General features: G+C 45.5%; 1 protein-coding gene across 2 annotated transcripts in view; it reads right to left on the reverse strand.

Moving 5' to 3' along the window:
- The window catches only part of CTSZ (cathepsin Z), a 38,607-nt gene extending 13,580 nt beyond the window's left edge, over nucleotides 1-25,027 (reverse strand). Inside the window, exons 1-6 of one of the 2 annotated variants that reach the window (XM_081948395.1) lie at nucleotides 24,759-25,027; nucleotides 17,617-17,780; nucleotides 12,556-12,735; nucleotides 10,467-10,617; nucleotides 7,872-8,034; nucleotides 6,665-6,958 (exon numbers count right to left, since the gene is read on the reverse strand). In XM_081948395.1, coding sequence (XP_081804521.1) covers nucleotides 6,845-6,958; nucleotides 7,872-8,034; nucleotides 10,467-10,617; nucleotides 12,556-12,735; nucleotides 17,617-17,780; nucleotides 24,759-24,928 — 942 coding nt within the window. In that variant the 5' untranslated portion in view covers nucleotides 24,929-25,027 and the 3' untranslated portion in view covers nucleotides 6,665-6,844. Of the gene's footprint in view, nucleotides 1-6,664; nucleotides 6,959-7,871; nucleotides 8,035-10,466; nucleotides 10,618-12,555; nucleotides 12,736-17,616; nucleotides 17,781-24,758 lie in introns of those variants that run through there. The other variant, XM_081948397.1, reaches the window with a different exon arrangement.

The raw sequence follows: 25,027 nt of genomic DNA on the forward strand, positions 1-25,027 counted from the left end.
TAAGTTTAGCCTGTTCATAACATAGTCCTTGACTTACGAAAATTGGGAGCAGAATTAACGTTGCGAAACAAGGTTGTTGGTAAGCGAGTTGCCAAGGTTGTTAAGCAAATCACTGCTGTTGTTAAGTGAATCATGCTGTCATTAAAGGAATCTGACTTTCCACATTGTCTTTGCTTGTTGGGTGCTGGCTGGGAAAGTCACAAATAGCAATCCCAACCTAACCCCAGGATGCTGCAACTATTATAAATACATGCCAGTGGCCAAATGTCCAAAATTTGATCATAGGACTATGGAGGGGTTATGATGGTCTTGCGTTTAAAGTCACTTTTTTCAGATCCTTCGTAACTTTGGTCACTAAACAAATGGTTGTAATTTGGGGACTATCTGAACCAGGGGTGGTATTCACTTACTTTCCCTACCGGTTCGCAAATGTGAGCATGCGTGCCCCGTCAACGCATGCGCACGGCCATTCACACATGCGCTTTTGTTCGTGTGTGGGGCTTACATGCATGCACGCAGCTTGAAAACATGCCTAAATAGGATGGCATAGAGGAGGGGTGGAGGGGTGGACCCGCGATTTCTACTACCAGTTTGGCTGAACTGGTCCGAACCAGCTGAATGCCACCTCTGATTTATACTGACTTTTAAAAATTGCTTAAATCCTGCAAGTGTTTTGTCCGGAACTTAGAGTTTGACAGCATGGAGCAACATAACATATCGTGCCCATTATTTTGTAGTGCAATAGTTGGGCTCAACTGTTACCTGACAAAGATAGATTTCGGATTGTTTTCAGATATGATTCATGAGTCACAAGGCAGCCGTTTCCTTCTATTTCAGGCTCCAGCTGGTTGAAACTATGGTTTCTAGGAAGTAATTCATGACCAGGGCGTATGATTTATGATTTCTAGCAGCTGTGTTATTTTGGCAAAAATATGTTCCTCGTAATATTACAGTCTGGCTTTTACTTTTAAATGAGGAAGTTAAAAAAAATCACTGGTTTTGCTTGATTTCCTCTTTTTAATCATAGCCTTTGCAGATACCAACTGTGATTTGATGGGGATTTCCAATGCCCACAGCAGCTGAGATTCAAAACGAAGTGGCCTTATGACTTCTTTGAAAATTGTGTTTCCATAAATAGACAATAAAAGTGAAATGAAAATGAATGAAAAATGAATCACCTGGCCCAAAAAATACACGAGAAGGCGGCAGGAATTCAAAGCAGCAGAAACTTTGAAAGACCATCAATCCAGATGTTGCAGGAAAGGAGTTTTAAAAACCTTTATTGAGGATAGTAAGATATAGGATCCTTGTATCGTACCTACTGTGCTACGTCTGAGCTTGAAAGAAAGCCAAACTGTTCCTTTCTTATTCCTTGTGTAACAGTTTTCTTAACTTGGCGAAATATTTGCATTAAATGGATTTGCATTCTCAGATACTGGCAGGGGGGAAAAAACAAAAGAAACAGGAACAGAAAACAACCCTGGCTTTAGGAGATAATCAGCTCTTGTTTCTCTTGAATAAGCAGTATTCTCGTGACTTTGCTAAAGCAGCCAGTAATATAGTAATAGCCCTTAGTTTAGAAACAACTAACATGCCAAGTGTTGAATGAAATAAGTCTGCAGATCCTTGTAGGTGCTGAGTGAAGTGACTCTACAAGAGGTTTCCAGTCTCCGAGGCACAAAGCCCATTCCTGTCAGGTTCATGAGAGTTGATGAGAACAGTAATTGACAAGCGCCTGAGGCTTCCAAGGTTCTGCATAATATGCTGCTATGTACCTGTCTTAACTTCATGCCATGACATTTTGCATAGACCAGGGGTGTCAAACTCGATTTCATTGAGGGCCGCATCAGGTTGTGTTTGACCTCAGGAGGGGGGGGTCATGGGCAGTTTGGGTGCGGCCAGCTTGATGTCACTCGTATCATGGGTGTCAGTGGTGGCCCGAGCATTCTGCCAGCAAAAACAGGCTCCTGAGTTCAGTTTCTGCCTACGACGGCCTCCTACAACCCTCTGCCAGAGAAAACGGAGCTTGTGGGCCGTGCGCGGTCATAGTGAGCTCTGTTTCCAGCTGTGACGGCCTCCTGCAATCCTCTGTCAGTGAAAATGGAACTTGGGGTGGGAGGATCATGCGCCCCCCCCCCCGAATTCTGTTTTCACTGGCATAAGCACCATGGGCCAGTCCTTCACTCTTTCCAGGGCAGTCCCATGGGCCAGATCCAGCCCCCCCCCCCCAGGCCTTGAGTTTGACACCCCTGGCATAGAATGTATAATGTAGAGGAGCGATGCCGAACCTTTTTTGGCTCGTGTGCCATTAGCGGGGGGAGCGCAGGGGGTTTGTGTGCGGGCGTGCTGCACCCATAATGCAACACGAGACACACACACACCGTGTGCATGCGCGCATGACAGGTGCTCCCCCCCCATTTTTTGCATGCTTTTTTCACCCTCCCCAGGGTCCAGAGGCTTTATAGGAGCCTGAGGAGAGTGAAAACAGCCCCCCCATAGGCCCCTACTGAAGGCTCCGGAGGGCTTAAACTGACCCTACGAGCAAACCGTAAATCCGTTCCCAAATTTCTGGTTTGCCCATAGGGCCGGTTTTTTGCACTCCGGAGGCTTCAGGGGCTTTCCTGAAGCCTCCGGAAGGCTTCCCGGAGGGGCGGGGGAGGCTGTTTTCACGCTCCCCAGGCTCCTATAAAGCCTCTGGAGCCTGGGGAGGGCAATAAATGGCTTTAAAAAAGGCCTCGCGTGCCCTGACAAATGGCTCCGCGTGCTACCTGTGGCATGTGTGCCATAGGTTCGCCATCCCGGATGTAGGGCATCTCTCATATGTATATATTATTTGGCCACCCATCTTACATATGAACTGTGGCTGGCTAACAACAAATAATACTTTTTTAAAAACTATATTAAAAAAAGAATTGGAATAATCAGGCAGGTAATCTTCAACTCACATCTGGTCACTTAGCAATTATTTGAAGTTACAACGGACTTCTCTAGGGATAAATTTTTGATGGCCGCTGGCCTCCACAGTCATGTGACTGTATTTTGGGTAGTCAGCAACTAGCATCCCACAAATATGACTGCATTTTACGACATGTTTGCCAAAAACCATCATATACGTTTGGGTTTTGGCTAAACATGTCGTGAACAATGCCTGCTGCAAAAAAAGGGTTATCAAATTGGATCAGTCGTGTGGCTGCCCTGCTTTATTACCGTCATGACTTACAACCTTGGGGTCTAGGACCCAAACCATACCAAGACAGTACTGGATTCATCTAATATCCTGGCAAGGGCCTCTGGGGGAAAGCCATATATTCACTACTTCCAATCCAAGAGGATTAAAACCCACCGGATTTTGGAGAGGAGACTGTTCCATAGTCTACTTTGGTATTCTACTGTTCTGTGTACTGTACCGAGTTGCGTATCATCCTAAACTTTAACTTGGTGTAAAAGAAATGGTATCTGGAGAACTTCAGTGAGGAGGAACAGAACAATTCCTGGGCTCTCCTGCTCCATTAATTGTCAGCTCTCACTATCAGAAAGTTCCTCCTAAGAACAGAGTTGGATGGGACCTCAACTCTTTAAAACACTGGAAGTCTTTAAGAAGATGTTGGATAGCTATTTGTCTGAAACGGTATAGGGTTTCCTGCCTAGGCAGGGGGTTGGACTAGAAGACCTCCAAGGTCCCTTCCAACTCTACTATTGTATTGTATCCTGCTCAAGCAGGAGACTCTATACCAGCGATGGCGAACCTTTTTTGGCTTGTGTGCCATGAGCGGGGGGAGCGCAGGGGGGCGTGCGCGGGTGCGCCGCACCCATAGTGCAATGTGCGACCCCCCCCAGTGCACATGCGCGCATGACAGGTGCTCTCCCCCATTTTTTGCATGCTTTTTTCACCCTCCCCAGGCTCCAGAGGCTTTATAGGATTCTGGGGAGGGTGAAAACAGCCTCCCCCCCCCGAGGCCCTCTGGAGGCTTCAGGAGCTTCCCTGAAGCCTCCAGAGTGCAAAAAAACGGCCCTATGGGCAAACCAGAAGTTTAGGAATGGACTTCTGGTTTGCTCGTAGGGCCGGGTTAAGCCTCTGGAGGATGAAAAACGACCCTACGAGCAAACCAGAAGTCATTTCCCCAAACTTCCGGTTTGCCCATAGGGCCAGTTTTTTGCACTCCGGAGGCTTCAGGGAAGCTCCTGAAGCCTCCGGAGGGCCTCCAGGAGGGGTGGGAAAGGCTGTTTTCGCCCTCCCCTGGCTCCTATAAAGCCTCTGGAGCCTGGGGAGGGCAAAAAATGGCTTTAAAAAAGGCAGAAATCAGCTGGCCAGTGCGTGCATGTGCGCTGGCCAGCTGACAGGGCAGCGCCTCGCATGCCATGACAAATGGCTGTGTGCCACCTGTGCCATTCTGGACAAGTGACTGACCAATCAAACATGAATTGACTCCCCTGTATTTTCAACTTATCTGTCCTGGTACTCCTGTCCAAGTACTGGAGAATAAGTCCCCTTGTTCGTCTATATGTCAACCCTTCAGATGTCTGAAGAGTGCCAGCATATTTTTCATTAGTCTTTTCTTCTGCACTTAGTGTCCCTCATAAAATTCAATACTCAGGCCTATCCCAGCTTGATAGTCCCGGAGGCCAGTGGAGCTGGCAGGAGAGTTGGACAGTGAGGAGTTTGGGGAGGAACATGGGCCAGTCCTGGGGGCTGAGGAAAGCTCAGACAAGGGCTCTGTGTCGGAGGCTAGATAGCAGTGAAGTAGAGGAACAGTTGGAACCTGTTCCCAGTGTGCGCATGCACAGAGCTCCAGAAGACAAAAATGACTAAGAAAGCAGGGTCGACTTGGGAGTAAAGCCACACTTTGGAGGTGATTGGCCCCTTCCATAGGAAACAAAAGAAGAGCAAATGGGGAGTGGGCTTTTTCAGGAAACAATTCGTTCTTTCGGTCGTTTCAAGAGTGGAAAGTTCTGTTTGTGACCATAAGAGACTCTGTGCCAAGTGTTGCCTTGCCCTGTGTTTGGAAACTAGTTATCTGGCAGCTCGCCAAGCGAGATAAGGTTCGTGTTGATAAATATTCCTCTGAAAGACTGTTTGCCAAGCCTTGCTAACTGTGAATGAAAGGAAACCACAGTCATGTAAATAAAATGAGGTTTTATTTACCGAGGTTTTGCCAGGACCAAGACTTTGCTTCATGCTTTTTAAGAAAGCCTAGGTCAGAACAGTGCTCAGGATTTGGTTGCACTTTTCAAATGGGGCCCAGTCAAAGCAGAATGCAGCGGGACGCCCTGTTCAACTCCAAACTCATATTTATATTAGAGTGTTGCACAAATCCAACTCCTGAAATGTTTTCAGAATATGGGATTAAATCTTAGATTGGAAATCTAGTGATGAAGGAGATATCTCTGTTTTCATGTAATCCTTTCTTCTTTCCACTGCATAGCAATGTTTCTCAACCTTGGCATGCCGGCTATGGAATTCTGGGAGTTGAAATCCACACATCTTAAAGTTGCCAAGGTTGAGAAATAGTGCTCTAATGTTAACTTCAATTTACAGCAGCTCTCCTAAATACAACTCCATTTCTCAATTCTGTTAGAAAACTCCGCAGCTTGCAGGGACATTTTAAAACAGGGCGCAAGTTCAGCTGACCTGGAGAGAAGTGGGGATCTATCTCTAGCCTTTCTTGGAGGCCCAGACAAAGAGCGCTAAGCTCGCTCCCACCTTGTCAGATATCAATGGGCAGCAGAGCTTCCACCAGGCAAACAACGGGCACAGGCCCTTCAGCTCCAGCCCACCTGACAGCCCCAGGAATATTTGGCTTACTTCCTATCAATCCAGGCAGCCGAAGAGAGTCAAAAAAGTGGAATTTGATCTCCAATTTAGTTTAGTAATATTAATTAGACAAGGAGCTAACGATGACACTGTCCTCTTTTCGAACTGGACTGAGTCGAAAAGCTGGGTAAGGCTAGTAGCAAGGGCGTGGCTTAACTAATTTTAATCAGACTCAGTCCAATTCGAAGGCAGACAATGTCAACCCATGCATGGATGCTATCTCTACCTCTATTGAGAAATAATATAAAGGTAGGCGCTAGAACCCTAATTATGTAATAGAAAAGAGGGGGAAAACATCCATTAAGAGAAAGTCAATATAAATCCCATCCTTTTGGCTCCACTCTTTAATTTGCCAACTCCATCCCCTAGATTTTAGAGGCATCAATTTAAAGGTGATTCAGCTGTTTTGAGTTTATAAAACACTCGACCCAGAATCAAATGTAATCTCATTTTGCCAAAGCATAGATGACGACTCATAAATACTTTCAAGAAGAAAGCAAATTTTCTGGCATTTATTTTCTGTGCTCCCAATGAACAGATGTCCATTTCGGAGTGGATATTGGTAGCCTAGCAGTTAAGATGCTAAGCTTGTCAATCAGAAGGTTGGCAGTTCAAGACCTAAGCACTGCATGATGGGATGAGCTTCCGTTACTTGGTCCAACTCCTACCCTCCTAGCAATTCGAAAGCATGGAAATGCGAGTAGATAAATAGGTACCACTTCAGTGGAAAATACCACTCCGTGCGCGTTCGTGTATAGCCATTCTGGCCACATGACCACAGAAAATGTCTCTGGATAACACTGGTACCCACAGCCGAAACAGAGACAAGCACTTCTTCCTAGAATCTGACACAACTGGACAGGAGAAGCCTTTATTTATCAATGAAAAGAAAATTTGAATTGTGGTGATATTCCATCAGCAAATGCTACTCAATAGCACTGCTTCTTTCTTAAGAAGAGCTCATTTTGCAGGATAGTTTCTTTTATATCAAAGTCTCCAAAAGCCCCAGTCAAAGAAAGTGCAGAAGCAAATTCAAAGGAGTATTGGGTCTCCATAAGCACATTCCTCTTCCAAAGCCAAGTTGTAATATTTTCCTTTTCCATCTTTATATGCGCTGGTCACAATCCGAAGCCAGCCACGTTCTCCCTGAAAGACATAAAGTCGCACATATTCATGTAAGAACATTAAGTTCTTGTGCTAAGGTAGCACCCCAAAAATATTTTGAATCATGAGCTGTGTGTAACATAAAATAGAGCAATAGCAATAGCATTTAGCTTTTACAGCCCTATCTAAGCGTTTACAGAGTCAGCATATTTCCCTCAATAATCTGGGTCCTCATTTTACCCACCTGGGAAGGATGGAAGGCTGAGTCAACCTTGAGCCTGGTGAGATTTGAACTGCCAAATTGCAAGCAGCCGGCAGTCAGCAGAAGTAGCTTGCAATACTGCGTTCTAACCACTGCACCACTGATCAGTTGAGTACAAGATATAAATTACATCTAATCAAGAAGTAATTTTTCCTAAACCACAATAATGAAATAACATGACTTATAACCGCAATTGGGACCAGAATTTGTTGTTAAGTGAGTCACTCTGATTCTACAACCTTTTCGCCACAAATCTATTACGATAAGCCAGTCACTGCAGTTGTTAAGTGAATCATGCAGTCATTAAGGGAATCCAGTTTCTCCTATTGACCCTGCTTGCCAGACGTTATCTGGGAAGGTCACATGATCACGTGAACTGCAACCATTGTAAATAAATGATGTTTGCCAAGCACCCAAATGTCCGTCACACAACCACGGGGGATGTTGTGATGGCCACAAGTGTGAAAATTGATCGTAATTTTATTGCCATTGTAACTTTGAATGGTCACCAAATGTATAGTTGCAAATCGAGGACTATCTATAAAGATTTAACTAAACCCCTACCCCTACATAACGTTGGTACGTTTCACAGCTGGAACGCTCGTAGCCTGCCGTACCAAACAGGGAACTTTATCCACCCAGCTAAATCCTTAAAAAGTAATAATATAGATTGATGTGTCATGTCTTCCTTACCCAGGGATCTCCCCAAGAGTTCCGGACAATCCAATACTCTGTTCCATTTTCTATCCCCCAACCAGCAACAGAGACGATATGGTTTATTATAGGCAAGATACTGAATTCTTCATACAGGCCTCCAGTGTAAGCATCCAGTTTGGAAGTGGCCATGATCCCACAACTGCATAAAAACCAAAAGGCAAGAATGAAACCTTCAGGATGGAAACTACCGAAACGAGCAGCTTTAGACCTCATCATGAAGACCAAGAACATTATCCAGCCACAAAGCCTGATTGTCGAGCCGGCCTCCCTCAGCAACCAAGAAAGAAACCACTTAACTCCGTTTTGCAGAATTAAGAGTACTTTTACTGGTTATGAAAAGACAGCAGCTAAGCAAAGCAAGATCTGAGGCAAAAGCGCGCGAAATCATACATATTTATTTATTTATTTTATTTATTTATTTGAACTTATTAGTCGCCCCCTCTCCCCACAGGGACTCGGGGCGACGTACACAAGCAACAGTTAGCACAGTGTCATACAGAGGAGGTAAAAAAAAAAATAATTACAATAAATAACATTAATAGTTTAAAAACTAAAATTGACAATTAAAAATGACCTAGGGGTGGAAAAGTTGTCGAATTATGCCAGGCCGGCTAGCCGAAACAGGTGGGTCTTCAGTTTACTGCGGAAGGAGCGGAGATCGGTTGTTGTTCTAATGTCTGGGGGGAGGTCGTTCCAAAGGGTAGGGCCCGCCACAGAGAAGGACCTACTCCTGGGCACCGCCCTCTGACAATCTCTAGAGGACGGCACCCGGAGGAGACCCTCTCTGTGTGAGCGAATGGGTCGCAGGGATGTATGGGGCAGGACACGATCCCGCAGGTAACTAGGCCCTATGCCATGGAGCGCTTTGAAGATGGTAACTAACACCTTGAAGCGCACCCGGTAGGCCACAGGAAGCCAGTGCAGCTCGCGCAGGAGCAGTGTTATATGGGAGAACCTCGATCTCCCCATAATTACCCGCGCGGCTGCATTCTGGACCAACTGCAGTCTCCGGGTGCACCTCAAGGGGAGCCCCAATGTCAATGGAGCCCCAATATCAATGTGTGACCAACCCCCTCCCCCGGTAAGCCTTATTCCAGTGTCCAATCTGCAAATCCCTTAGGTGTCATGTGAGTTCCATCTGCAAGGACCATCATCAGGTTGGTATGCAGGACGGTTGGCCTTGACCGACACCAAGCGCTAATCTCCAGCATGCGAAGTAGACGGTGAGACCAAAACTCCCTTTTTACAATCTCTCCTGTACTTAAACTTCCCCTCCCAAATACCAGCCCCCCGCCCCTTTTAATGGCAGCCGAAAGCAAACAGCGAAACAGAGGCTGACACTGATTTTGGTCAGATTTAGTGAGAGCAGGTGTAGTGCAGCAACTAAGGCTGTGATGGCCAACCTATGGCACGCAGAGCCCTCTCTGCAGGCACGTCACCCCAGCTCAGCTCCACCACGCATGTGCGCACACCAGCTGGCTTTTGGGTCTCTGTTATGCATTCGTGAGGGGCAGGGTGCATGCGGGAGATGTATGTACATGCGCAGGGGAGTGGGGGGTCACCTGCACATGCATGGGGCGCATAGGGGCAGTGCACACACGCATGCACAGGGAAGGGTGCATGCAGGGGGTTGCAGGTGCATGCATGAAGCACCCACACGGTGGTCGCACATGCATTCGTGGGGAGGGGTCAAGCGTGGGGGGCGTGGGTGCATTGAATTATGGGTGTGCACTGTGCACATGCATGCTGTCGTGTGCGCATGCATGCACTTTCAGCACACAGCGATGAAAAGATTAGCTATCACTGAACTAAGGTATCAGACTGACTAAGTCCATCCTTAGCCATGGGAAGTCTGGATTCTGGATCTTTTGCAAGAAGAGGGGAAAAAGTTGGGTTTGTCACCGGAGAACAATATGGACCTCTCCTTAGTTTTCTTGACAACAACATAGAAAAGGTTTCTTCTACAATAGTTTTATTCTTTCCAACTTGTTGGGATATTTGAAAGAAAACACATAAAAAGATTCCCTCTATTAGCAGGATAACGCTTGAAAAACTGACCAAAACAGGACCATATTCCGTGTGACTCACCTTAGGCAGAAAGCCATCTGGGCGACCTTGGGCCAGCCCCTCTCTCTCAGCCCCAGAGAGCAGGCGATGGCAAACCACTTCTGAAATCTGTAGGGACTATTCCAGGCAGTCTCCAGCAATCAACACTTATCCAAAAGCATCCCACACAAAAAATTATATCAGATCAACTGAAATAATCAATTATGCGCAGGCTTCTGCATATCACCTAGGTCCTAGACCAGGGGTGTCCAGACTTGGGAAGCTTAAGACTTGTGGACTTCAACTCCCAGGATTCCCCAGCCAGCTGGCTGGGGAATCCTGGGAGTTGAAGTCCACAAGTCTTAAGCTTCCCAAGTCTGGACACCCCTGTCCTAGACCATTGTTTTTCAACCTTGAACTTTAAGATGTGTGGAGTTCAACTCCCGGAATTCCTCAGCCATCTTATCTTAAACTTGTCAAGGCGTGAGAAACGCTGCCCTTGAAGTTTAGCTTTCATTGTGTTACCTGATGGGTCCATTTGCATAGATTTCCGCCATCATTTTCTCTCGGCCGCTGAGAGTTCCATAATCTCCCACTTTCCAGAGGGTGTAATTTTTTATCACCTGGCATTCCCCAAAGGTGGTACACGTTCCACATTGGTTAAATTTCTTGCACTCTGTGAAAACCAAAAAGAACTTTGGCACCAGAAAATTGCCTCCACCCCCCCAAAGACGAGAACAATGAAATGCTGTCCTGCTTGTTGTATCTGAGGTAGTGATTTTTTCATCCAGGAATCACCTCCTACTTGGCTTCAAAAGGAATCAGCCCTCCCACATTTAAAGTGGCAAATATAAATATAGCAAATAAATAGTTTCAGGTAAAAAGCGAAAAACTGACGAGGGCCCGTTTGGTGCCGGGGTTAAGGCATTAGACTAGAATGTGGGAGATCTTGAGTTCTAGTCCTGCTTTAGGCACAAAGTCAGCTGGGTGTCACCTCTCTTGGCCTTAGGAAGAATACAATCTGTCTGTCTGTCTGTCTGTCTATCTATCTATCAATAAATCTATCATCTATCTATCTATATCTATCTATCTACCTACCTACCTACACACACACACACACACCACACACACACACACTATATTTTTTGGAGTATAAGACACTCCGAACTATAAGGTGCACCTATCTTTTTTGGGGAGGAAAACAAGAAAAAAAAATTCTGCCTATCAGCATCCATCGATATTCATCTGGCTAGCATCCTCACAGCAAATAGCAAACAGCCTGGTCAGCTTCAGCACGTTATCCCAGGCTGATTTAGCACAAACAGCTGATTGGTTGATTTTAGACCCAGGCTGCTGGGTCTAAAGCACATCACTGCCAATCGCCGCCTCCGTATGTTGCATTTTTGGCCTCCAGGTGTCACATTTTCGGCCGGTTCTAGGCAGCGGTCATCTCCACCACCTGGAACCAGCCAAAAATGCGATACTGGGAGCCAAAAATGGGGTGTGCGGAGGCCAAAAATGTGATGCGTGGAGGCCGAAAATGTGATGCATGGAGGTGGCGATTGGCTGCGATATGGTATGGTGATCCCTGCAGCCTACAACAGGTCTAAAATGGAGCATACGGAGGCCAAAAACATGACACGCGGAGGCCAAAAACGGCCAAAGAGGCTGGCGGGTAGGCGGGAAAATTCAGTGTTTAAGATACACCACGATTTTCACCCACTTTTAGGAGGAGGGGGGAATGCGTCCTGTGCTTCAAAACATACGGTATATATCTTTTAATGACCCTTTTATCCCCTTTATTTTGTATGGAGTCAGGGTGACCAAATTGAGCTGAACATTTCCTGGCCAGATGCCCTTCCTGACACCTATATGGAGTTCACAGCAGATATTTGTTTTCTTTAAACATATATTTCAATATATATAGCGATGAGAGTCCTATCTGAAGAAAACAATAAAATATAATCTTCTTAAACACTCTATGGAAATGGTCTCTATATATCTTCACCAGTTGTTTTTGACTCCCAAGATGTCCTAGGCTGGAAATTTGCTTAAAATTTCTAATCGTTTTCCTGAGTCCTTTTCTTTTTGTTAGATGTATATCCTGTTTTGTGCATCCCGAGGCACCAGGCATACCCAATACTCCTACCTCCTATATTCCCAACAACAGCCACCCCATTAGATGCGTTGGGCTGAGAGTGACTGGCCTAAAGTCACCCAGCTATTTCCGGGCCTAAGGAAAGTCTAGCACTCAGGGTGTCCTGGTTTCGAATCTAGCACCTTAATCTCTACATCAAACGGGTGGGAGAAAGCTATTCCACAGATACTTCCAAGAGTGGCATGAGTCAGAGAGCTTGGTAGCTATGATAGATCTAAAAACGTGGAGACCTTTGGTATCATGTAAGCCTCCCTTGTTCTTTCTAACCACCTTGCAAAGGAAGGCTACACCAGAGCTTCTATGGCTGGGATGGAGATGAAGGCCCCCTTGGAGCCGATTCATATCTGCAGAACTTCACATTAACACATGGAAATCCAAGGATGGAGATGCAGAGGTGAACATATTTTCAAGTTGCAGTGGGAATGAGTTAGGATCAGGGCTGCCCCATTCTCTCACTTTGATCTTTTGCCTGGTAGTTGTTGCAGGTCTCATCAGGGATGCCATGCTGGTGAGCATACGCCCATACACCTATGTGGTCTCCACCATGACAGGTCCCTGCCTGGGCGCAGTCAATGACGTTCTGAATTGAGAGGTAAGCAGAAGGCCAGGCGCCTTTCTTCTTGATGTTGATGCGATCTGAGAGGAAAGAAGCAGATGTTTGGTGTACGGCATGACTTGGGGTCTTCAGCATTCTGGACTTTGTGGGGTTCTTTCTTCTGGGGAAAAAGGGAGCAGCCAGCCTTTGGGGGATAAGGGGCCCATTTTGACTTTGAAACTACCATATTTTTCAGAGTATAAGATGCACCAAGATTTTTAAGAGGAAAATTTTTAAAAATAGTTTTTGCACTCTGCAAACCTCCCAAAAGCAGTCCATTTTTCATGAAAATTGGCCCAATTTTCTTTTTCAAAAAAGGGGCATGAATAGCCTTCAGGAGACTTATAGAGTGCTTCTTGGGGGAGCCCCCCTCCCAAACGAGCAAAAAATGGCCCGTTTTCCATGAAAATGGGCCTGTTTTTTGTCCAAAAAACGGCATGGATAGCCTTTAGGAAGCTTATAGAGTGCTGCTAGGGGGGCAAAAATGGGCTGTTTTTCGCTCATTTCTGCCCTCCCCAGCCCCCAGGAGCTCTTTGAAAGCCTCCTAAAAGCTATCCATGGCCATTTTGGTGAAGGGAGCGGAGTTTCGGGAAGCAAAAACTGCTGTATTTCAGCCTCTTTTTTGAGGGAAATGGTGCGTCTTATACTCTGAAAAATACGGTATGTCCAGGTGGGCTTAAAAGATAATCATCCCAGTGACCTCCTCCCCTGGGGTACTTTTCCTTTCTGAGAACAATGTTGGGGCCTTTGTGGGACCACTCCCATGATAACAAGCCTAGGAAGGGACCAAATATTCACCTGCCTGATTGAAGCCCCCCCTCCTTATTTTTTATTTTTTTTACAGGAGGTAGGGCTTCAATCACACACTTGCAACCAAATTCGTCAACCTTGCGGCCCAGGGGCCAGATGAGTCACATGCTGGCCATGGCCACCTCCACTTTAGCGAAGGGGGAAAAGTCGCGATATGTCATGTGTCAACAATGTGATGGTGTGAGTATGACACCCCTGCTCTAATTACCAGCTGTCTGCAAGGAATATAAATCCTTCCCTTCCCCACTATCCTGTCAGAGCTGAAGAAGCTTCTCGGATGAGAAGTGAAACGTCTTCAAAAGAAAAAAACAAGAAAGTCCAGTTGCCTCCTGAAAAAGCACCTTTGGGACAACCGTGACCCGGATGACTGAGAATGTCACTGATGACCGCTTGCCAACTGGCATGGGTTACAACCATAATTCCGGTCTCGATTATGACTTAAGTTGAGGACTACTTGTATCTTGAGCACCCTTATTTATTTATTTATTTATTTATTTATTTATTTATTATTCGTATTTATAGACCGCCCCTTCTCCCGAAAGGGACTCGGGGCGGTGTACAGTCACTAAAATGCGTTATAAAATACATACATAAAACAATTAAATAATTAAATACGTAGGTGGAGGAGGTTGCAAGACTGTATATAGAATAATAAATATAGTACATTAAAAGCTTATTAAAACCCCAAACCCAATTAAAATGAATAAATCCCCGGGAGGTAAAACTAAGAAAGTGCCAGGCCAGCTGATTGAAATAGGTGAGTCTTTAGCTTTTGCCGGAAGGAACGGAGGTCGGTGGTAGTTCGAATGTCTGGGGGGAGGTCATTCCAGAGGGTTGGGCCCATCACAGAGAAGGATCTACTCCTAGGTGTCGCCCGCTGGCATTGCCTAGCAGACGGCACCAGGAGGAGCCCCTCTCTGTGTGAGCGGATAGGTCGCAGGGACGTGTGTGGTAGGATGCGATCCTGCAGATACCTAGGTCCTATGCCATGGAGCGCTTTAAAGATGGTAATCAGTACCTTGAAACGCACCCGAAAGGCCACAGGTAGCCAGTGCAGCTCGCGCAGGAGAGGTGTTACGTGGGAGTAACGAGTACTTCCCATAATAACCCGCGCGGCTGCGTTCTGAACTAGCTGCAGTCTCCGGATGTGTCCCAAGGGAAGCCCCATGTAGAGAGCATTGCAGTAGTCCAGGCGAGACGTCACCAGCGCATGAGTGACCGTGCGCAGGGCACTCCGGTCCAGTAGGGGGTGCAATTGGCGCACCAGGCGAACCTGGTGGAACGCCCCCCTTGCCACGGCTGCCACATGGTCCTCCATTGACAGCCGGGCATCGAGGAGGACGCCCAAATTGCGCGCCCGCTCCACAGGGAACAGCTGTTCGCCCCCTATGGCCAGCGATGGGGTCAGCTGGCTGAACCGAGGCGCCGGTACCCACAGCCACTCAGTCTTGGAGGGGTTGAGTTTGAGTCTGTTGTCCCCCATCCAGACCCCGACGGCTTCCAAACACCGGGACATCACTTCGACAGCCTCGTTGGGGTGGTTTGGGGTTGAAATATACAGCTGAGTATCATCAGCGTAAAGATGGTACTCAACCCCAAAACCACGGATGATCTCGCCCAGCGGCTTCACATATGCGTTGAACAGGAGAGGCGAGAGGACCGACCCCTGTGGCACCCCACAAGTGAGTGGCCTCAGGGACGACCTCTGCCCCCCTGTCAACACACATTGCTTCTGGTCGGAGAGGTAGGAGCCGAACCACCGCAAAACGGTGCCTCCGACTCCCATCCCCTCCAACCGGCGCAATAGGATACCATGGTCGATGGTATCAAAAGCCGCCGAGAGGTCTAATAGGACCAGGATAGAGGAACAACCCCTATCTCTGGCCCTCCAGAGATCATCAACCAACGCGACCAAGGCTGTCTCAGTGCTGTGCCCGGGTCGGAAGCCGGACTGGCGTGGGTCTAGATAGTCGGATTCGTCTAGGTGTCGTGGAAATTGCTGCGCCACCACATTCTCAACAACCTTCGCCAAGAAGGGGAGGTTGGAGACTGGACGATAATTAGCTAGCTCCATTGGGTCGAGCGAAGGTCTCTTGAGCAAGGGTCTCACCACCGCCTCTTTCAAGGCGGTAGGTAAGTATCCCTCACCCAATGAGGCGTTCACCAGGCCCAGGAGCCAGCCTCGTGTCACCTCCCAGGCTGCCAGTACCAGCCAGGAGGGGCACGGGTCCGTTGCCCCATTCTGGGCAGGGGGACGACAGAGGTACAGAGTTCACTTTGCACAATTTCACAGCATCAACAGAGTTTCTCCAAATTCTTGAAGTCCAGTCATTGGGAGGGCACCCTAGTGGAGGAAAGTTGCTTTGCAGTAGGCCAATTTTTCTTTAACATGGAATTTAAAGCATCTTGGAAAACAAGGGGAGCCCTGTGGGACAAGGAACTGTATGTGGTTATCGTGGGAACTGGCCATAGACCAAATGCTGCATATAGCAGCCTTATATACCGCTTTACAGTGCTTTACAGCTTTCTCTAAGCAGTTTACAGAGTAAGCCTATTACCCCCAACAATTTTGGGTCCTCCTTTTACAGTACCTACCTTGGAAGGATGGAAGGCTGAGTCAACATTGAGCCTGGTGGGATTTGAACTGCCAAATTGCAGGCAGCCAGCAGTCAGCAGAAGTAGCCTGCAGTACTACACGCCACTGCGCCACTGAGGCTCATATCTCTGTTCCTACTTTGTAACAGGCACTGATAAATCCTATCCCGGATTACATTAGTTACCTTTGAATCAAACAGAATTTCAGCTCTTCAGACTAGGCTTGGGGAAAAGTTATAGAAACGGGAGAACTGGTAGAAATTGGGGGCGGCTTAATGGAACAGAAAGATGTTGGAGAAGGAATGGCAGAAAAGGGAGTGGAAAGAGGAATCACCTTAGAATCTCTAAAAGGTAAAGGTTGCCCTTGCACATATGAGCTAGTCGTTCCCAATTCTAGGGGATGGTGCTCATCTCTGTTTCAAAGCCAAAGAGCCAGCGCTGCCCGAAGACGTCTCCGTGATCATGTGGCCGGCATGACTAAATGCCGAAGGTGCACGGAACGCTGTTACCTTCCCATCAAAGGTGGTTCCTATTTTTCTACTTGCATTTTTTACATGCTTTCGAACTGCTAGGTTGGCAGAAGCTGGGACAAGTAACAGGAGCTCACTCCGTTACGCAACACTAGGGATTCAAACCACCGAACTGCCAACCTTTCTGATCGACAAGCTCAGCGTCTTGGCCACTGAGCCACCGCAACTCTATTAGAATCTCTACATAATCATTTAACAGACTAAGTCCAACCTCTCTTCAACTTCGTTGACCTTTATCTTACACCAGTGTTTCTCAAATAGTGGGGCGCGCCCCCCAGGGGGGATGCAAGGCTCCGTAAAGGGGGGCTCGTTTGCCCGTCAGGATCGCTGAGCCCGCCCGCGTCTCTCACAGTTGCGACTCAAGCCTATCCATCTCGGGCAGCCACAACAAGGCGACTGCTCCTCCCGCGGCCAGCGGCGGCGCCCATTTATCAGGCCTCCGACCTGGAACCTTTATCGGCCACTGGAGCCGTACAGGAACCGGATCTAGTGCCGGCTAAATGGGTGGGGAGTAAGGCGGGGCCCCGGCGGAGAGAAGCGAAACCCGGGCTTCAAGGATGCGTCTCTGTCTGGAGAGTTTCCAAGGCTCCGTGGTAAGGAAAGGCGAGAGTTTCCAAAGCTTAGAGCGCGGGGGGGCGCGAAAATACTATTTACAGTCGTGCGGGGGGCGCGAAATGTTTTCTTCTTCCTGGGGGGGGGGCATGACAGAAAATAATTGAGAAGCACTGTCTTACACCAACATAGTGCTATTAGTTGAGTAGATTCTTGTGCATAGGCATGTTGAGTGATAAATTAGTTTAATTGGAACTTCACGTGTGGTTTTGATCTTTGAAAACCCTGACAAAAGTCAACCTGAGAGCCAACCCATAGAGAAAAGCACTATTGACTAAGGTTAAACTATAAAAGGCAGGAAGGGAGCCTCCATATTCAGGCACGGTGTATCTTTTTAAAGGAGGAGACAAGGAGAGCATAGAACAACCACCTTACCTGACAGAGCACTGGTGCTGCCGTGAGCCCAGCAGGATCCACAGTATTGGGGAATGTGCTGGTTTCGAGTGGGGCTCGCATAATTGACTCCATCTCTATTTCTCCAGTCCCAACTCTTGGGCAGATTTGAGACATCCAAATATTCATGAGGACGAGGATAGGTTCTGTTAAGAGGAAAGATTGAGAATGTCAGAAGGGAGAACCTACTAATACTTTTTTTCCGAAGGGGTGGTGGTGGCAAAGGTGAATAACGCATTCTACCGTTGCTGGAAGATTTTACTCATTTTTCCATTTAGCTGGCAATTGTGTCTAAGCTTCTCGTGATTCTGTTTTCTTCCAGACATGCAAACCAATAACCAAAAGTTACAATATGTATGGGGAAGTTACTCAAAAGAGAAAAGCATCAAAGACCAAGATGTGACACAAACAAAAAGTGTGCGTTTTGTGAAAAATCAAAAAGGAAACGATGTGAGTCAAATAGGGCCAGCAGGCACAGACAGGAAACTCTGGTCACCCCATGTACTATCAATAATGAAATTACACTTTATCATCATCTTATGATTGCACCTATGCCAGTGGTGATGGTGAGGACACCTCAACCTTCAGGCACAGGGTGAACAATTCTTTTTTAGACCTTTCGAAAGCCAGAATCTTCTGGCATCAACCAGGATCTTTACCAGGACCAGGTATGATAAGTGATCTAAATGATAATTTAGTTTGTGGCCAGCTTCTTCTGAGAACTTCAGCATAAGGTCCAGGATCTCCCCAATGTTTATGCTCTAAGCAAATGCGTCTGCTTCTTCTCTGTGATCCACCAGCTGGAAGCAGCCCCATAGAACTTGTCCGTAGGGCACTTTGATTTAACAAGATCAGGCAGGCTATTTAATCCTGGTGGAAGATTCCCTGGTTGCCCAAGAGTCGTTCCTGACTCTAGGGGACGGTGCTCATCTCTGTTTCAAAGCCAAATAATAATAATAATAATAATAATAATAATAATAATAATAATAATAATAATAATAACAACAACAACAACAACAACAACAACAACAACAACAACAACAACAACTCCGCCATTGCCGGTCCCAAGCCCGGATGAGAAAGGAGGAGGGTTGGGGTCAGGTTGGCAACCTGGCCCCATAAAAAAACTTGCCAACCCATACAACATGGTGAAAGAAACGAATAAAAATTCTATACCGCATCGGTCGTCGCGCGGGTTAACAAGGGCCGCGGCAGATGTTGAGGTCCCTGGGCATCCGTCAACAAGTGGGCTACAAGTGGACCAGCCAACAAAACGACAGAAATATAGTGCAGATGAAAATCGTGCCATAATGGCCTGTTATTACAACTCAGAGCCAAAAAAAAGAGGCTATTTAAAGCGAATGTATGATTTATGGAAACAACAATATCCAGATTCAAATGTTAGTGGACAACGACTAGCAGATCAAAGGCGATTTATTATACGAAATAAAGTGTTTAGCGAAGTTGAACTTGAGGAAATTCAGGCAAATTGCAAAAAAACAACAACATCATCACAAGAGGAAATAAGTGATACTCATGACACAACTAAAGAAATCATAGGAGAACTCTCAGAGGAAGCTGCCGGAGAGGAAATAAAAACACTACCACCAGAACTAGTTACCATTGAACCAACTGATGAACCAACTCAAAAACAAAATGAACTGAAGGACAAGATCATGGAGCATTTTCTGGCTAGGGAGGAAAGGCAACGTTTACCATCATTAAAAACTGTCCCTAAGAAAATTTTGGGTCCTATCATGAAAATGGTTAATGCAGTGCTTTCAACAATTGAATCGGGATCCATCTTGGAAACAAATCAGTTAATGTACAGTGCAGCTGTAATAGTCACTAATGAACTAGGCATTAAAATCAAAGTATCTAATCACACAATGGAAAAAGCATCAAAGCCAAAGTGGAAAATCCGATTAGAACAAAAAGTCAAAAAATTAAGGGCAGATGCTAGCAACTTAAAGAACATGCATGAGCAACGGCTTAAAAACAGAAAAATCATAGATCAGCTAATGAGAAGATATAGATTGGATACAAGAAACATTAATGAAGCTGTAGAGATTGTAAAACAGCAGATAACAGCAACAGCTAGAAAAATTGAAAGATATGAGGCACGAATCATCCAGTATAAACAAAATAAACAATTTCGATCAGACCAACGGCGTTTTTATCAAAGTCTTAATGTGAATGGTGGCACCAAAAGTCAAAAACCAGAAAAGCAGGCCACAGCTGAATTCTGGAAAGAATTGTGGGGAAATGCAAAGGACTACAATAAGGAAGCAAAGTGGATACATGACTTAGAGGAAAGCATTGGTAACAAACAAATGCAAGTATTAGAAATAACAACTGAGATGGTCAAAAATCGAGTAAAAAAAGTAAAGAATTGGACATCACCTGGAAATGACCAATTACATGGTTTCTGGCTCAAATATCTGACCAGTTTACATGCAATGTTGGCCAGGCAACTGAATGAAATTTTACAAAATGGTCAAATTGATGAATGGTTGACAACTGGAAAAACATACTTGATTCAGAAAGATGCAACTAAAGGAACAATACCTGAAAACTACAGACCAATAACATGCTTGCCAACAACCTTTAAATTACTCACAGGCATTATTGCAGATAACATTATGGATTATTTGGAAACAAACAACATCTTGCCAGTAGAGCAAAAAGGCAACAAAAGAAGGAGTAGGGGCACAAAAGATCAGCTCCTAATTGATAAAATGATATTAGAAAATTGTAAGAAAAGAAAAACGAACTTGAATATGGTCTGGATTGATTATAAAAAAGCATTCGACTCATTGCCACATAGTTGGATCATAAAATGCTTAGAAACAACTGGCATTAGTAAAAATATTACATCCTTCACTGAAAAGGCGATGAAACAATGGAGAACTGAGTTGGCAGTAGGGAATGAGAACTATGGAATGGTTAATATCAAGCGAGGAATTTTCCAGGGTGATTCACTTTCACCTCTTCTCTTCATCATCGCGATGATCCCACTATCAGTAATCTTAAAAAAAATGAAATTAGGCTACCAAACAGCCAAAGAAGCTGAAAAAATTTCACATTTATTATATATGGATGATTTGAAACTCTATGGAAAGTCAGAAATAGAAATCCAATCACTGACAAACACAGTCCGAGTATTCAGCACCGATATTTCAATGCAGTTTGGCATGGAAAAATGTGCCACTGTATCCATAAAAAGGGGCAAAATCACTACATGTGAGGGAATTGAAATGCCCAATGGCCAACTAATTAAATGCAACGAAAATGAAGCCTACAAATACTTAGGCATTTTGCAGTGGGATAACATCAAACATGGACAAGTAAAAAATATTGTCAGGAGAGAGTACACCAACAGAGTTAGGAAAATTTTGAAATCTAAATTAAATGGTGGAAATACAATCAAGGCCATAAATACCTGGGCAATACCAGTTATAAGATACACAGCTGGTATAGTTAACTGGACACAAGCTGATTTGGACATTTTGGACCGAAAAACCAGGAAACTAATGACAATGCACTACAGTTTACATCCACGTGGTGACACTGATAGACTATACCTGCCCCGAAAATCAGGTGGCAGAGGATTATTACAAGTGAAGCAAATAGTTGAAGAAGAAAAACATGCACTAGCTGATTATTTAAAAGAAAGTCAAGAACATCTATTAATCGAAGTAAAGAACAAAAATCTACTGAAGGCCCAACAGACGAAACAAGAATACAGAAAAGATGTGATAAAATCAAGAATGGAGAGTTGGCAGAACAAAGCCTTACATGGTCAATTTCTGGAAAAAATAAAAGATAAAGTGGACAGTGAAAAAACTTGGTTATGGTTAACAACAGGTACATTAAAGAAAGAAACAGAGTCACTAATCCTGGCTGCGCAAGAACAAGCTATCCGAACAAATGCCATTAAGGTCAAAATCGAAAAATCCTCTGATGATGCCAAATGCAGACTCTGCAAAGAAGTTGATGAAACTGTTGACCACATACTCAGCTGCTGTAAAAAAATCGCGCAGACTGATTATAAATTGCGGCACAATTCAGTAGCACAAATGATCCATTGGAATTTGTGCAAAAATTATAATATTAAAACAACAACACACTGGTGGGAACATAAGCCTGAAAAAGTCACCGAAAATCAGATAGTCAAGATCCTGTGGGATTTTCGTATACAAACAGACAAAGTACTAGCGCATAACACACCAGACATCACACTGGTTGAGAAAAAGAAGGTTACAATCATAGACATCGCAATACCAGGTGATAGCAGGGTTGAGGAGAAGGAACATGAAAAAGTCGCGAAATACCAGGACTTAAAAATTGAAATCCAACGATTATGGCACAAACCAGCAGTGGTAATTCCAGTGGTAATCGGCACACTGGGTGCTATTCCAAAAGCACTGGAATTATATTTAAAACAGTTAAAACTTGACAAAATCACCATCAGTCAAATGCAAAAAGCTGCACTGCTTGGATCTGCACGTATATTACGAAAATACGTTACGACGTCCTAGGCCCCTGGGTGGGGCCCGACTAGTAATCAATGCCAAATCCGGCGAATCAACTGGCCGCTGTGATACAATCGTATAGTAGTAGTAGTAGTAGTAGTAGTAGTAGTAATAATAATAATAATAATAATAATAATAATAATAATAATAATAATAATAATAATAATAATAATAATTTAATTTGTTAGCCACTCCCTCTCCGCAAAGGACTCGGGGCGGCGTACAATAAAAACATACATACATATAAACATACAGATACACACATATACATACATATACATACACGGAGGAGGTAATAATTAAGTATACATCACATTAATAATAATAAAAATTAGCCAAAGAGCCAGTGCTGTCCAAAGACATCTCCATGATCATGTGGCCGGCAGGACTAAATGCCAAAGGCGCACAGAACACTGTTACCTTCCCACCAAAAGTGGTCCCTATTTTTTTACTTGCGTTTTTTACATGCTTTCGAACTGCTAGATTGGCAGAAACTCGGACACGTAATGGGAGCTCACTCTGTTATGCGCCACTAGGGATTCGAACCGCCGAACTGCCGACTTTTCTGATCAACAAGCTCAGTGTCTTAGCCACTGAGCCACCGTGTCAATGAGCCATCATTTTTCAATGATGAAATCAATGATGAAAGGGGACAAATGTTAAGTATTTGGGAACATGCATTATGTTGGATCCCTTGATATTTCACACATATCCTATAGAAGGACTCGTTCTGATATGCTGAGACACACAAAATTAATTTATGAACCCAAGCATAAACACCCACACTGTCCTCTGAATGTATTTAATGATGCTGATCATTAGGTGTGGACATCATATCTAAGGAACTAAATAACTAGTCTTCATTTAATCCTTCCCATCAGGGAAGCAGCAGGACAACAGAAGTAGCTGCATGAGGAAATTCCAGGACTCAGGGCTCTACTAACCACAGTTGGGGCCAACAACTAGGTTGTTAAGGGAAGTAGTTGCCAAGTGAAACCACAATTGTGCTTATGGTCTGACTTCCGCTTTCCTTTGGTGTACAGCAGGGGTGTCCAAGCTGGCTGGAGAATTCTGGGAGTTGAAGTCCACAAGTCTTAAAGTTGCCAAGTTTGGACACCCCTGGTGTACAGACTCTTGAAAGTGGCAAAATGTGAGGATTGGTTGCCAAATGACTTTTTCATCACTGCAACCAGTCACTAAATGAGACAATAGCTAAACGAGGAATTTCTGAACTAGGAAGATTATTTGTAAGGCATCTTGCAAGAACAGAATGGGAAAGTGTTTCTAAGGTGCCACAAAAACCCTATAGTCCTGCGAACGTAGTCCAGTATTTTTAATCTTTTTATTTTGCTTTACTTTTAACCAGCCTCATTTACAAATCTCCTCTTCCTCAGTGTATTTTCCCCATCCCCAGCAGCCTTTCATGTTTTCCAGGCTCATGTAGCACCCATGTCTTTCAAGAAGCCTCCTTGGCTCCCCTTGAGTAAAAATTCAGCAGCCTTCCAAGGTTGGGTTGAAATCCTAAATGCTGCTGGATTGATTGGACCCTGGAGGAGACCAAATTCCACAACGCCTCTTGCTTTACTCTGGCATCTACATTCAACCAGCTGAGCCAAACTGCTTTCAAATTCGTTCCACAGCTGCCCTCAAACAGTTTTCCCCTTCTACAGGTTTCTTAACACACCTCTGCTTACAAATAACCACGATTATTGGACCCAAAAGCTGAATTCACCCTCAAGAGGCTTGATTCGGGTTTCCGCGCTTGCGCAAAACGAAGCACCCGGATGCAAACAATGGCGGAGTTCATCCAGCATGTTAAACACCTACCCACCTAGCCCCCATGCAACTGAGCTTAGTGTCATGTGTGACTGCATCGCTTAACCTGGTTAAGGGGGGGGGGGATTACAAGGGATCGCCTTGGAGATCTCAATCTCAGCTCCATCATTTGTAAGGGGGCGTGCATAAATGCCCCAGCATGCCTACCATCCCTGTCCTACTGTCCCCATTTACTTGGACTCATTTCCTTTGTTCATGTCCATGTTTAGACTTATCCCTGTTATCTTGTACATGTTTGACAAACCAAATAAATAATAAAATAAATAATAAAATAAAATAAATAAATAAACAATAAAATAAAATAAATAATAAAATAAAATAAACAAAATAAGCAAAATAAAATAAACAAAACAAAATAAATAAAAATAAATAAAATAATAAATAAAACAAAATAAAATTGCAGCCGGAAAGCTGGGGGAAATAGCGAGATGCCTATATGGTCAGCCCGGGAGCGGCAGTACCTCCATGCCGTTTCGGACACGGGTGGTTCCTCCGGGACCAGAGAGACTACCTCTTAATCCAAACCCTCCAGCATCCTCCCTGTAGGAGAGGGCTACTCCTCCTCTCCGCGCGCCCCGTCCCATTTGCGCCCTTTTGCCCGAATCGACCAGAACCGAGTGCCCAAACATCGCCGCGTTCCCGCCAACGGCTGCATCCCGGGGACGCCCACAGCTGCAGCGCCCCCGGCATCGCGCTATTGCAATCGACAGCGAACCGGGCTGGGACGACGGGATCGCGACTGGGCTGCCTTACCGGAGGCCGGGGAGCTTGCGCGGCAAAGGCTTATGACAGCTCTGCCCTTCCTGGAAGTGGAGAGCGGCGGCGGCGGCGGCGGCGGGGAGAGAGGCGCAGGCGCCCAGCAGCAGCAAAAGCTGCAGCAGCCGCCACTGGGCGACGGCTAGCGGCAGGCAAGGCGTCGGCATGGTGGCCTTTGGCGATGTTTCAGCCAGGCCGATTTCCCACAGCCGCCCGCCCGCTGCTTATAAGGGAAGACCGGGGACCGGGCGGGGATGACAGTAGCG

The sequence above is a fragment of the Natrix helvetica genome, assembly GCF_964273705.1.
Source record: "Natrix helvetica genome assembly, chromosome: 3".
NCBI lineage: Eukaryota > Metazoa > Chordata > Lepidosauria > Squamata > Natricidae > Natrix > Natrix helvetica.